At 46.4% G+C, this 12,378-nt stretch overlaps 1 protein-coding gene across 1 annotated transcript in view; it reads left to right on the plus strand.

Moving 5' to 3' along the window:
- The first annotated feature begins 8,505 nt into the window (after positions 1–8,505).
- The window catches only part of TMEM47 (transmembrane protein 47), a 39,331-nt gene continuing 35,458 nt past the window's right edge, over positions 8,506–12,378 (plus strand). The window contains exon 1 of the mRNA XM_050936735.1: positions 8,506–10,436. Coding sequence (XP_050792692.1) covers positions 10,211–10,436 — 226 coding nt within the window. The 5' untranslated portion in view covers positions 8,506–10,210. The remainder of the gene's footprint in view (positions 10,437–12,378) is intronic.

Raw genomic sequence — 12,378 nt, forward strand, 5'->3', positions numbered from 1 at the left:
GAGCCTTGTCGTGTCCCCACCTGCTCTGTGGAGATGGGGTACAGGAGAAGAGGCCAGAAGCGGGGTAGAGGGGGACATCCTGACGTTAGCCTCCCTTCCGCACAGGAAACAGGAGGCTCCCAGGAGCAGCTCCAAGGCAGAGGGCAGGAGCAGCACAAGGCAGTGGGGAGAGGAACAGCTGAACTGCCCGACAACTGATGGCCTGCTGGGTGGCTGCTGCACAGGGAACTTAGGGGAACTGATGGGGGGCTGCTGGTCCACCCTGGTTAAAAGGCCCCAAAGGCTAGCTCCAACGGGCTGCTCTTCCTACAAGCAGTGGACAAAGCAGGAAGCTGCCAAACAATGTTATAAGGGAGCATTGAGCAACTTTAAACAAGCATGTTCTCTAATTGATGAGCAACATAACAATGTTAACCGGGATGATGTTAAGTGAGGAGTTACTGTAAAACTTTAGAGTCTACAAGCCCACTTGGTAGTACCTCTTGCTCAGTCAATAGCTAAGCAAAACAAGTTTGTTTACACTTACAGGAGATAATGCTGCCCGCTTCTTAATTACAACGTCACTTGAAAGTAAGGACAGGCATTTGCATGGCACTGTTATAGCTGGTATTGCAAGGTATTTATGTGCCAGACGTGCTAAAGATTCATAGGCCTCTTCATGCTTTGGCCATTGTTCCAGAGGACATGCTTCCATCCTGATGAAGCTCATGAAAAAACAAACAAGCGTGTTATTAAATTTATGCTTGAACTTCTCAGGGGAGAATTGTATGTCTCCTGCTCTGTTTTATCTGCATTCTGCTGTATATTTCATGTTATATCAGAGCAGTCTCGGATGATGACCCAGCACATGTTGTTCGTTTTAAGAAGACTTTCACTGCAAATTTGACAAAATACAAAGAAGATACTAATTTCTAAAAATAGCTACAGCACTTGATTTAAGGATGTGAATACTTAAGCAAAGTAAGCTTTCATAGGATAGGAGGGAAGATGCTCTCATGGACTTGTAACTGGTTAAAAGATAGGACAAAAAGGGTAGGAATAAATGGTCATTTTTCAGAATGGAGAGGTAAATAGTGGTGTCCCCCAGGGGTCTGTACTGGTCCCAGACCTATTCAACATATTCATAAATGATCTTGAAAAAGGGGTAAACAGTGAGGTGGCAAAATTTGCAGATGATACAAAGTTAACAAAGATAGTTAACACTCGGGCAGACTGCGAAGAGCTACAAAAGGATCTCTCAAACCTGGGTGACTGGATAACAAAATGGCAGATGAAATTCAATGCTGAGAAATGCAAAATAATGCACATTGGAAAACATTAATCCCGACTACACATATAAAATGATGGGGTCTAAATTAGCGGTTACCACTCACAAAAGAGATCTTGGAGTCATTGTGGATAGTTCTCTGAAAACATTCTCTCAATGTGCAGCGGCAGACAAAAAAGCGAACAGAATATTGGGAATCATTAAGAAAGGGATAGATAAGAAGACAGAACATATTATATTGCCTCTGCATAAAATCTGTATAAATCCATGGTACACCCACATCTTGAATACTGTGTGCAGATGTGGTCGCCCCATCTCAAAAAAGATATATTGGAATTGGAAAAGGTTCAGAAAAGGACAACAAAAATGATTAGGGGTATGAAACTGCTGCTACATGAGGAGCGATTAATAAGACTGGGACTTTTCAGCTTGGAAAAGAGATGATGGAGATATGATAGAGGTCTATAAAATCATGACTGGTGTGGAGAAAGTAAATTAGGAAGTGTTATTTACTCTTTCTCATGACATAAGAACTAGGGGCTCCAAACGAAATAAATAAGCAGCAGGTTTAAAACAAACAAAAGGAAGTATTTTTTCACACAACGCACAGTCAACCTGTGGAACTCCTTGTCAGAGGATGTTGCGAAGGTGAAGACTATCATAGGGTTCAAAAAAGAAGTAGATACATTCATGGAGGAGAGGCCCATCAATGGCTATTAACCAGGATGGGGAGGGATGGTGTCCCTAGCCGCTGTTTGCCAGAAGCTGGGAATGGGTGACAGGGGATGGATCACTTGATTGCTTGCTCTGTTAATTCCCTCTGGGGCACCTGGCATTGGCCACTGTCGGAGGTTTGACCCAGTATGGCTGTTCTTATATTCTTCCAAAAGTGCCTTCCAAAATCTGAGAGGGATGAGGTGTGGAGGACCATGCGTTCAGAAGTCTTAAAAGAGCAACACAGAACCCAAACAGCGAAAAAAGAAAATCGGTCTTCTTCTGGTGGCATGTGACATAGACATGAAAACAAACATGCATCAGTCTGCACTGCTTTGGATTGTTAGCGAGCAGAACCCATCCTCAGGATGGACACATCCTCTGGAATGGTGGTTGAAGCATAAAGGGACACATGAATCTTTAGTGGACCTATTGTGAAGACAACTACAACAGTGCCATGCAAACACCTGTTCTCACTTTCAGGTGCCATTGTAAACAAGAAGTGGGCAGCATTCTCTTCTGGAAATGTAAACAACCTTGTTTGTTTGAGCAAGAAGTGGGACTGATTGGACTTGTAGACTCTAAAGTTTTACATTGTTTTATTTTTGAATACAGGTCTTTTTTGTACATATATCAACATTTGTAAGTTGCACTTTCATGATAAAGAGATTGCACTACAGTACTTGTATTAGGTAAATTGAAAAATACTATTTCTTTTGTTTTTCATGGAGCAAATATTCGTAATAAATTGGTAATAAATATAATGTGAGCACCGTACACTTTGTATTCTGTGTTGTAATTGAAATCAATATAGTTGAAAACGTAGAAAATATCCACAAATATTTAAATAAATGGTATTCTATTATTGTTTAACTGTACAATTAATCGCTATTATTTTTTTAATCGCACCGATTAATCATGATTATTTTTTAATAACTTGACAGCCCTACTCACAAGGCATGTTTTGTAAAAAGATTATTACAGTAGTGGGTAGGGTGTGAATACAAGGGTGCATTCCATTACAGTCAACAACTTAACCATTTCCTATCCTTGCTACAACTTCTATCTATTTCAGTCATAGGATAGTTCATCTCCATCTCTTCTTTTCACAAGATAGTCATACTTTGGCTTCATCATGGTCTTCAAGTTACAGTTCACCTTATGTATTTTTTTCTACTGCCTTCCATGCTCATCCTAAGCTAACAATTTTCTACACTTCTTTCTAGGGCAGCTTCAGGCCCCAGCACGCCACGCGGGTGCTTGGGGCGGCATGCCGCGGGGGGCGCTCTGCCGGTCGCTGGGACCAAGCCTGCGGGAGGTCCACCGGAGCCGCGGGACTGGCGACCGGCAGAGCGCCCCCTGCGGCATGCCGCCGTGCTTGGGGCGACGAAATGTCTAGAGCCACCCCTGCTTCTTTCTCAGTACTTCTGTTTCTTCTTGACGAATCACTCTGTTTTTGCTCATATGTCATGGCTAGTATGACACTAGAATCCAAAACCGGTGGTGGTGTTTTTTTTTAATAAGCAAAACAGGGAGTACACCTCGACCCTGATATAACACAGTCCTCGGGAGACAAAAAATCTCACTGTGTTATAGGTGAGACCGTGTAATATCAGACTTGCTTTGTCCCCCTCCTGTTCCTTGTTCCCTGACCGCCCCCTCCAGAGACCCCCATCCCTAATCACCCCCAGGATCCCACCCCCTACCCAACCCTTCTGTCCCCTGACTGCTCCGACACCTATCCACCACCACAGCACACACCCCCTCTGACAGGCACTCACCGGCAGCAGCGGGAAGCGGAGCAGCCCAGCCCCAGTCCGCTCCACCCTGCCAGCTCCCAACCACTGCACTCTGCTTCCTGCCGTTGGTGAGTGTAGGGAAAGGACGCCCTCCGCACTCACCGGCGGTGGGAAGCGGACCGATGCAGCCCCAGCCCAATCCACTCCTCCACCTCCCAGCCGTGGCGCTCTGCTTCCCGCCACAGGTGAGTGCGGAGAAGTTGGGGAAAGGATGCCCCCCGTACTCACCTGCAGCAGGAAGCGGAGCTCTGCATCTGGGAGCTGGCGGAGTGGAGCGGGCTGGGGTTGGGTTGCTCCCCCTCCGCTGGTGAGTGCGGGGGGGATCCCTTCCCCCAAACCTCCTTCCCCGAGCGACACAGCTGGGGCTGGGGAAGCAGAGCAGCTGCTCCTGGCCCCCTGCTAATCTCCCGGGCCACTCTGGGACTGCAGGTCCCCCCAAAATGCCCTCCCACAACTCCTGCCACCCAGACCCGAGGGGGAGAGCCCCCGACTGCCCCTGAGACTCTCTGCCCCTTATCAAATCCCTCAGCCCCGACCTGGCCGACACCCTTAACATGTTGCTCAGAGCATGTCAGAGCTTTACCGTGTTGTATGCAAACCCGTGTTCTATCGGGTTGCGTTATATCGGGGTAGAGGTGTAGTTCTTCATGATACCATTCAGTGCTCTAAGGGCTCTCCATCTAGCCTGCAGTGATAGATTTACTATGAGTAAGAAACATGCCACTCCTCCAGTTGGTAGCACACTTCCTGTTTGGATGCTCCTTGGCTTAAGAATCTAATGTGGTATAACAAGCACTAGCAACATTTGCCACAATATTAGTGCCTAACTGAAACACAAAGGTACTTCACTCATGGCACCAGATGCAGAGGAAAACTGAACACTACTGTTATGTTAGAATAACTATTACTATCATCTTAGGGCCCAATCCTGCAATGCTTATGCATTTGGGCAGTTCTTATGCCAGTAACCTCTCTGAAGTCAACAGAACTACTTGCATGAGCAATACTTGTGTAAAAGTTGCAAGACTTGACCCTTAGTAGGACCACTTCTTACACACAGCCGTTATACAAGGTGTTGATCAGTGGGATAGAGTGCACTTAGCACCTTACTGGAGTAGACACTAACTGGCAAGTGTTGCTTCTTGCTGACAGCAGAGGAATATTGACTCAGGATTCCTGGGCTCACTTCCAGGTTCTGGCAGAAGTGTGATATGGTTAGACTCTTCTTCCTTCCTCTCCCCATCCCCACCTCCAAGCTTATCTCTCACCCCTTCTAATCCTATCTCCCCCATCCAACTCCTGCCACCCTCTCCTGCTATCCATTCCCCAGCCAGCTTCTGTCTTTCTGCCTTCACCCCTTCTGCATCTATTCTACCCTTCTTTCCCCATCCCTTTGCATTCCAGTGAGACTGTTTCCTCCATCTTCTCCTGGACACTTCAGGGGGACCCATTGGGAGTACAGGAAAGACAGTTTCCCTACTCTCTGTTCCAGAGCCCCATGCCACAGCAGCCAGAAAGGGCAACTGCAGGAAAAAGAGAACCCCGCAGTGACAAGGCTCCAGCTTCAGGCTTCAGCTCCAGCCTTGGACCCCAGCCACACGGCAACAGGTGCTGGCCCTTGGCTTACCACCACCTCCACATTGCCGCTGGCCCCTGCTGTCTCCCTACCCACCTCCCCATCGAGGGCTTAATTTGTCCCCTGGCTTGCCAGGGTTGAGTAAATCTGTGAAAATTTGTATTTGTATATTCGTTAATATCACTTTTCACAGCCTCCCAGCTAGCCATAAGTCTGCTGTGAAAAGTGATATTAACAAATATTACTTTTCACAACAGCAGACTTACTAGCTAGCAAGTCTTTTTAAAAAAAACAACCAAAGCAAAAGAAACAATAAAAAAAGACAAGAATGTGCAAAGCACTTTGTATTTCTGTTTTGTTTAGATCAAGTAAAGAATAGAGACAACTGTACATTATTTTTATTATTGAGTTTGCAAAAAGAAATTCTATATAAATAAATTACGATGATTTGGACATGTATATTTGCACATATGTTTTTCCTAAAGTTAATTAAGTATTTTAGGAAAAATTGTCAGTCTGAGGCCACCAAAAATTTTGTTGTGAGAACCCCTGTGCGAGGCCACCTTAACAAAAGACAGTGCTACCATCTCTACCCATAATACACACAATTTCCCTGTGATGCTAACATTCTGCTGACATTTAACCCACTCTCATGAAATTGTGGGGGAAACACTGAGACGTGATTCTTCATATCATCCTGCTTTGGAACAGTGTGTCTAGCTAGGCCCAAGTACACTCTTTATCAATTTTTAAACCTGTTCTCATTTTCTAATTATATTTCCCATATTCTTCTAATTAATTATTATAAGATAAATGTAATGATGAGGTTCAAGCAATCTGATTGGCTAATGTATAAATGACTTTTACCTACTAATTGAAACTGCCCTAGTCATTAAAAAAATCCATACACCTATTTCACACTCCCTTCCAACTTCATCTTAAAATAGCAAAATGGTTCAAAACGGTATTTCCTTGGGATTAATGACTGGCCGAGATTAATGGGCTTCAGCTGTACTTCACAAGGACACAAATTTCTACTATATAGAACATTTAGAAATAAAAAAATTAACAACCTGTTAAAAAAACCCTTTTAATTCTACTGTCATGATTTGGTTTTCACCTTGAGCATTTTGAAATTGATAATGCTATGCTGAGGCACAGGGGACGTTCTAGAGACGCAGTCCATGAATGTCCTTCAAAATTAGAAATGGTTGCAAAATATGACAGTTATATGTATTGCAATGGCGCCTACCTGTCACCAGTCAAGGACCAGACTGCACTGTGCTAAGCACTGTTCACACCTATAATGAAAAAAGATTGTTTCTGCCCCCCCAAATTTACAATCTAAGTAATATGATCTGCCCCCTCCCCCCCATCTCTCTCTCTGGGCTTGTTATAGGAACACCTAATTCATAGCACACTGGGGTGTAAATCTAACTTACACTAGTCTGTCATGCACTAAGTGTCTGTACGGACTCTGCACACTAAAAGTTTAGTAGTGTGCTTTGAGCTGAATAGCTTTTGAAACATCTCAAAAGGGTATAAATGGAGGAAAACAGGAATTTGGAGGGGGTTTTTTTTAGGTTGTCATTTAGATTCTGATCTCTTACCAATTATGTCATTGGCAAAATTCCTGTGAAGTTCAAAAGAAGCAGGAGGAGGCCTTTTAGAGAAAAAAATGGAGTTTTAAAGAAAGATGGTGTGACTGGTTGGATCACAGAAACCCACCCTGGGGCTACCAACTGATGTGCCAAGACTGCCTCTGCCTTCCCTGCCAGCTTGGGATGCCAGAACCCTGTCTTGTTGTGCTAGACATGCTTGCTGGCCACAAACACAGACCCAGGTCTGAATCACATCCCACAAACTGCAAGCTTAACTGAAAGCAGCTTAAGAAGTGTTCCTGTCTTTAACAGTCAGATGCTCAACTCCCAGTGGGGTCCAAACCCCAAATAAAGCGTATACAGGGTAAATTCATAAATTGTTCACCCTCCATAACACTGATAGAGAGATATGCACAGCTGTTTGCCTCACCCCCCCCCCCCCCCGGTATTAATACATACGCTGGGTTAATTAATAAGTAAAAAGTGATTTTTATTAAATACAGGAAGAAGGATTTAAGTGGTTCCAAGTAGTAACGGACAGAACAAAGTCAATTACCAAGCAAAATAAAATAAAACATGCAAGTCTATGCCTAATACAGTAAGAAAACTGAATACAGATAAAACCTTGCCCTCAGAGGTGTTCCAGTAAGCTTCCTTTTACAGACTAGTCTCCTTCTAGTCTGGGTCCAGTAATCACTCACACCCCCGTGGTTACTTTCCTTTGTTCCAGTTTCTTTCAGGTATCCTTTGGGGGTGGAGAGGCTATATCTCGAGCCAGCTGAAGGCAAAATGGAGGGTGTCCAGGGGTTTAAATAGACTTTCTTCTGTGGATGGATAACCCTCCTTCCCCCTGTGTAGAATTCCAGCTACACGATGGAGTTCTGGAGTCACATGGGGAAGTCGCATGTCCATGCATGACTCAGAACTTACAGGTAGCAGCCATGGTTCACGTGCTACCTTGAATGTCCTCAGGTAGACTTTATATGTGGATTGGAGCCTTCAAGATCCATTGTTCATTAAGTGTTTCTTGACGGGGCACTTAACTTGCGCATTCCTTTCTCAAGAAGCTGACCAAATGCAAGTACACAGCCAATATTCATAACTTTGAATGAATATAGATCATAACCTTTACAGAGATATGTTACATGGCATATGTAGCATAAAACAAATTCCAGTTATGTCATATCTACATTCATAAGCATATTCTCATAAAGCATTATGGGGTGCTACATCACAGATGGATAACATGCACACAAAATAATTATTATGTCTTAGGAAACAGTTCCTTGTATTTAGAGAGTCTGATTATTGCTTTCCTGAGGTTCTTTCTCCCATCTATCCATTTTTCATAGTCTTACCTCAAATATACATATAATGATATATAATCAATATATTTTTGAAAATCTTGGACTTTAATCAGTTTATTAAAAAATAATCCTTGCTTGATACCAGAAATGTTCCCAGTCTCTTTCCATCTTTCTCCTGTGAGTTGTATTTTGAAAGTGAAGTGAATAGGACCTGTATCAATGTTTAATAATGACTCTAAAACGTATGCCCTTGACATTCACAGCACTATAGTGCTAATTAAACACAACAAACAAAACAGAAACAAAACTCCTGCAAAGCACCAATAATTTAAGACTAAATTTGGGGTCAGAGATTTAGTTAAAGAGAGGGAAATGGAAAACACTAGCCTGCATTTGCAAGAAAAGAGTTTTGTTTCCATTTTTGAAAGCCACACACACACACCCTTTGGGGTTTAGAAGTAGCAGAAGGTTTCATCCTTAAAAGAATGAATTACAGTTGACACCCTTCACTGCTAATCCTGAACCAGAAGTGTTCTTTCATTTCTTCGTTAATATACTTTGCAAAATAATTGTGTTTAAAGTAGGCCTATCAGTTGGGGACTGTTAGCCTTACTTCCAAACACAGCTTCAAAGGCATTCCTCCTCACTCACATTCTTGTTTTTGTGCCTGTCCTCTGGGTTCATTTCCCTCCCTACCCGAAAGTGATTTGGACTAGTGTCTAAGAAAAAAAAAAGGGGGGGGGGGGAGAGAATCGTCAAACCTGAACCAGACTGGGACAACCTCCCAGCATTCTTTAAAAAAAACACCACCATATTTTTTCAAGTACGGTTTTGGTGGATTAGTTCTCACAAAAACAAATTTAGGGTTAAAAAAACCTAGCTACTAGATTAGCAACTGCATAATCTACTGTCACGCATCGCATATGTTTGAGATCATAGGTGTAAATCGAGGTCACCTCCTACCCGAGTTATGAGTGGAGAGTTCCGTGTAAGGGGTGCCTAGGTTTGGGTGAGAAGGTGAGATCTCGTCTGCACGGTGCTGTACTTTCTTATTGTCACGGTTTCTCAGCGGGGCTGGTAACCTTCCCCAGAGAAACCTTGTGTATTTAGCAGCATGTGTATTTAATGGTCCCGAAAGGGTTTTGTTTTGTGTCTGAACAGATTGCTAAAGAAACGAATCCGGCCAAATTAAAAAGAGAGAAAGACAACCCCTAGGTGGCGTAAATTGGAAAACAGGATTGATTTGCAAACTGCGAACTGATTTCCAAACTGCTCAGGTTCAAATAGCCCCCGGAGCAGATCTCTAGGGGCTGGCAGGCACAGCCGAGAAGGAAGGGAGGCGGGGAAGAAGAGGACGCAGAGTGGGAGCGAGGGGCGAGCAGAGAGGCTGCCCTGGTCGGAGAAATGGAGAAGAGCTAAAAGTTCCTCAAAACTTTACCCGGAGGAGGCAGAGGAGGGGATCGCGGCGAACCTGGGGCTAGAGCCGACGGGGTGGAGCCGCCACGGCACTCGCAGGAGCCAGGCAACAGGCTGGGACGACTCTGCCTCCCAATTGGCTGGGGAGATCAGCGTGTGTCGGAGGGGAGGGCCAGGCAGGCGACTCGCCGCCTTTCCTTCCCCCGCTCCCTGGAGGAAGCCCTGGGCGTGACGTGCGTGGCTCGCAGGGGGGCCCGGTGCAAGCTCCCCCCCTTCCCCAGGCAGGCAGGGGGAGGAGTGAGGCGGGCAGAGCCGGGGAGCGGGGCTGTGAGCGCTCAGAGAGCCGAGGGACTGGCGGGAGCTGCTGCCGCACCTGGTGCGTTGTGACAGGGCAGGGCTCCAGCGCGGCGCCGCGTTCCGCCGCGGGGCTCTGCGTTGGCTGCAGCTCTCCAGCGCGGCTCCCTGCTCTCCCTCCTGCGCTTGCCGGGCCGGCGGGTGGCAGCGGCGGCAGCGGCTCTGCCCCGGCCCCCATGGCTTCAGCCGGCAGCGGGATGGAGGAGGTGCGCGTGTCGGTGCTGACCCCGCTCAAGCTGGTGGGGCTGATGTGCATCTTCCTGTCGCTGTGCCTGGATCTGGGAGCCGTGCTGAGCCCGGCCTGGGTCACGGCCGACCAGCAGTATTACCTGTCCCTGTGGGAGTCCTGCCGCAAGCCTGGCAACTTGGACAGCTGGCTCTGCGAGTCCACCCTGCACAGCGGTGAGCTACAGCATCTCCTCCCTTCCCGCCACCCCTCCCCAGCATCTCCCCCAGCCACGCCACCCATTGCGAGCCCACCCTTAAGCCGCCCATGTCCAGCCTTACCCGGCAGCACCTCTACCCCAAGTCTCTCCAACCGAGCCATCCCACCCATATCCAGCCCTACCCAGCACTCCACCCTTCCGCCGCCCATGTCCGCCTTAGCCAGCCAGCATCTCTACCCCAAGTCACTCCGATCTAAGCGTGCTACCCTCCATCCATCCCTATCCACCCCCACCCTTCAGTCGTCTATAATATCCACCCATACCCAGCTTTCCCACCTATTATATCCTAGCCATTCTGCTCCACCACTCCTGCCTAGCACTACTCCACCTATCAAACTACCCCAGTCCCCTAACCTTCCACCCTGCACTGTATCCTCATCTGCCTGCCATTGTCTCCAAATCCCATTCCCCCTCCATAGCCAGCCTGCATCCCAGTCTCCCACTCTGCTGCCTCTCCTCCTCAGTGCTGCATCCCAGTCCCAGTCCTCTCGTATCTAGTAATGCCTTCCAGTCTCCCCTGTCTCCTCTTCCTCTAGCGCTGCCTTCCAGGTTCCACTCTGCCATGCTGCACCCCAGTCCTGCACCTCTGCTCCTACCCATCCATCTCGCTAGTTCCAAATGGATAAGTGATTGTCTAAATAATGCATATGTGCAGAGAGCTCCACAATTCCCCGTACCACCAAGCCCTTTTCTATTTTGTGGTCAGGGACTCAGGAGCGGGTTAAGAATGCGTAGTTTCTGTAAATCAGCTAGGTGGCTGCATTTGTCTTTGTCATGCCAAAAGGTCCTGGTTTAGTTCTGGTTTTTGGCCGCTGGTGGCGGTTCACCAAAGAAGGAGCAATTCCTGGAGACTAAGGGTTATATCGCTTCTCCCCTCCAAAGTAACCAGCAGGATCTGCCTGTAAAGTTGCGGCTTCCAGCCCAGTGATCTGCAGATCAGCCTAGACAAGAAATAGCTTTTTTTTTTTTTTTTTTTTGGTTTTTTTTCTACTTTGTCCTGAGCAGACACCCTCTGGATTCTATCATCCCTTTGCTTCTCTCCCCCTCCTCCTCAGTTATGTGTTTTCCTTCTTAGCAAGTGTATGTCCTTTCCAGGAAAGCTACACTACCTGCAGGGCCGCCGACAGGGGTGGGCAATAGGGGCAGCTGCCCCGGGGCCCGGCCCTTTAAATCTCCGCTGGAGCCCTGGCAGCGTGGAAGGGCTGGCTGGGGAGGTTGACCCCCAGCCCCGCCCCTTACTCCCGGAGCCGGGCCCCTATACCGGCCAGTCTTTTATCTTACTTTCACCCCTGCTTTTCCTCCCCTTTCATATTCCTTTCGCCCTGTTATCACGTCTCTCGTTTTGGTTTATTGGTGTTTCTTCAGCCTTTTGCCTCTTTTGTTCGTGCGTGGGGGAGGAGGGCACCTTTCCTACTGGAAAAACTGCTCCAGATACCCAGAAACGGTCTGTGAATGAAACAAACAAGCTGCCTCTTGGATTTCATTCTTTTAAAAAATCTGCTTTTTTACGAGTTTTTCTAGGCTTCATTGGAAAAACTTCTGGAGTCCCAATGGAAACATTTACAAGTTAAATCAAAACCGGCACACAAAAACTGCTAAAGCGTCTATTTGTGTCACTTTGCCCTCAGATTTTTGGTAACCGTGCAAGGGAAGAGATGGTTAGCTGTTTGCCTGGTTTTGTACTGGATGTTTTTAATGCATGAATTTCTTCTTTTCCTGACTTCTCTGAAATCTTTTTGTAGTTCTCAGAACCAATCTAAGCTCTGCTTGAAAACAATATTACAGATTTCCCCTCGTTGATTGTCTTAAATTATTTTATTCATTGTCGGTGTCCAGGGTAACGTTCAGTGGGGTTTAGTGTTATTTGTTTTAGACTGTGTAATGCAAAAATTACTCTT

The sequence above is a fragment of the Gopherus flavomarginatus genome, chromosome 1 (assembly GCF_025201925.1).
Source record: "Gopherus flavomarginatus isolate rGopFla2 chromosome 1, rGopFla2.mat.asm, whole genome shotgun sequence".
In the NCBI taxonomy this organism is placed as follows: domain Eukaryota; kingdom Metazoa; phylum Chordata; order Testudines; family Testudinidae; genus Gopherus; species Gopherus flavomarginatus.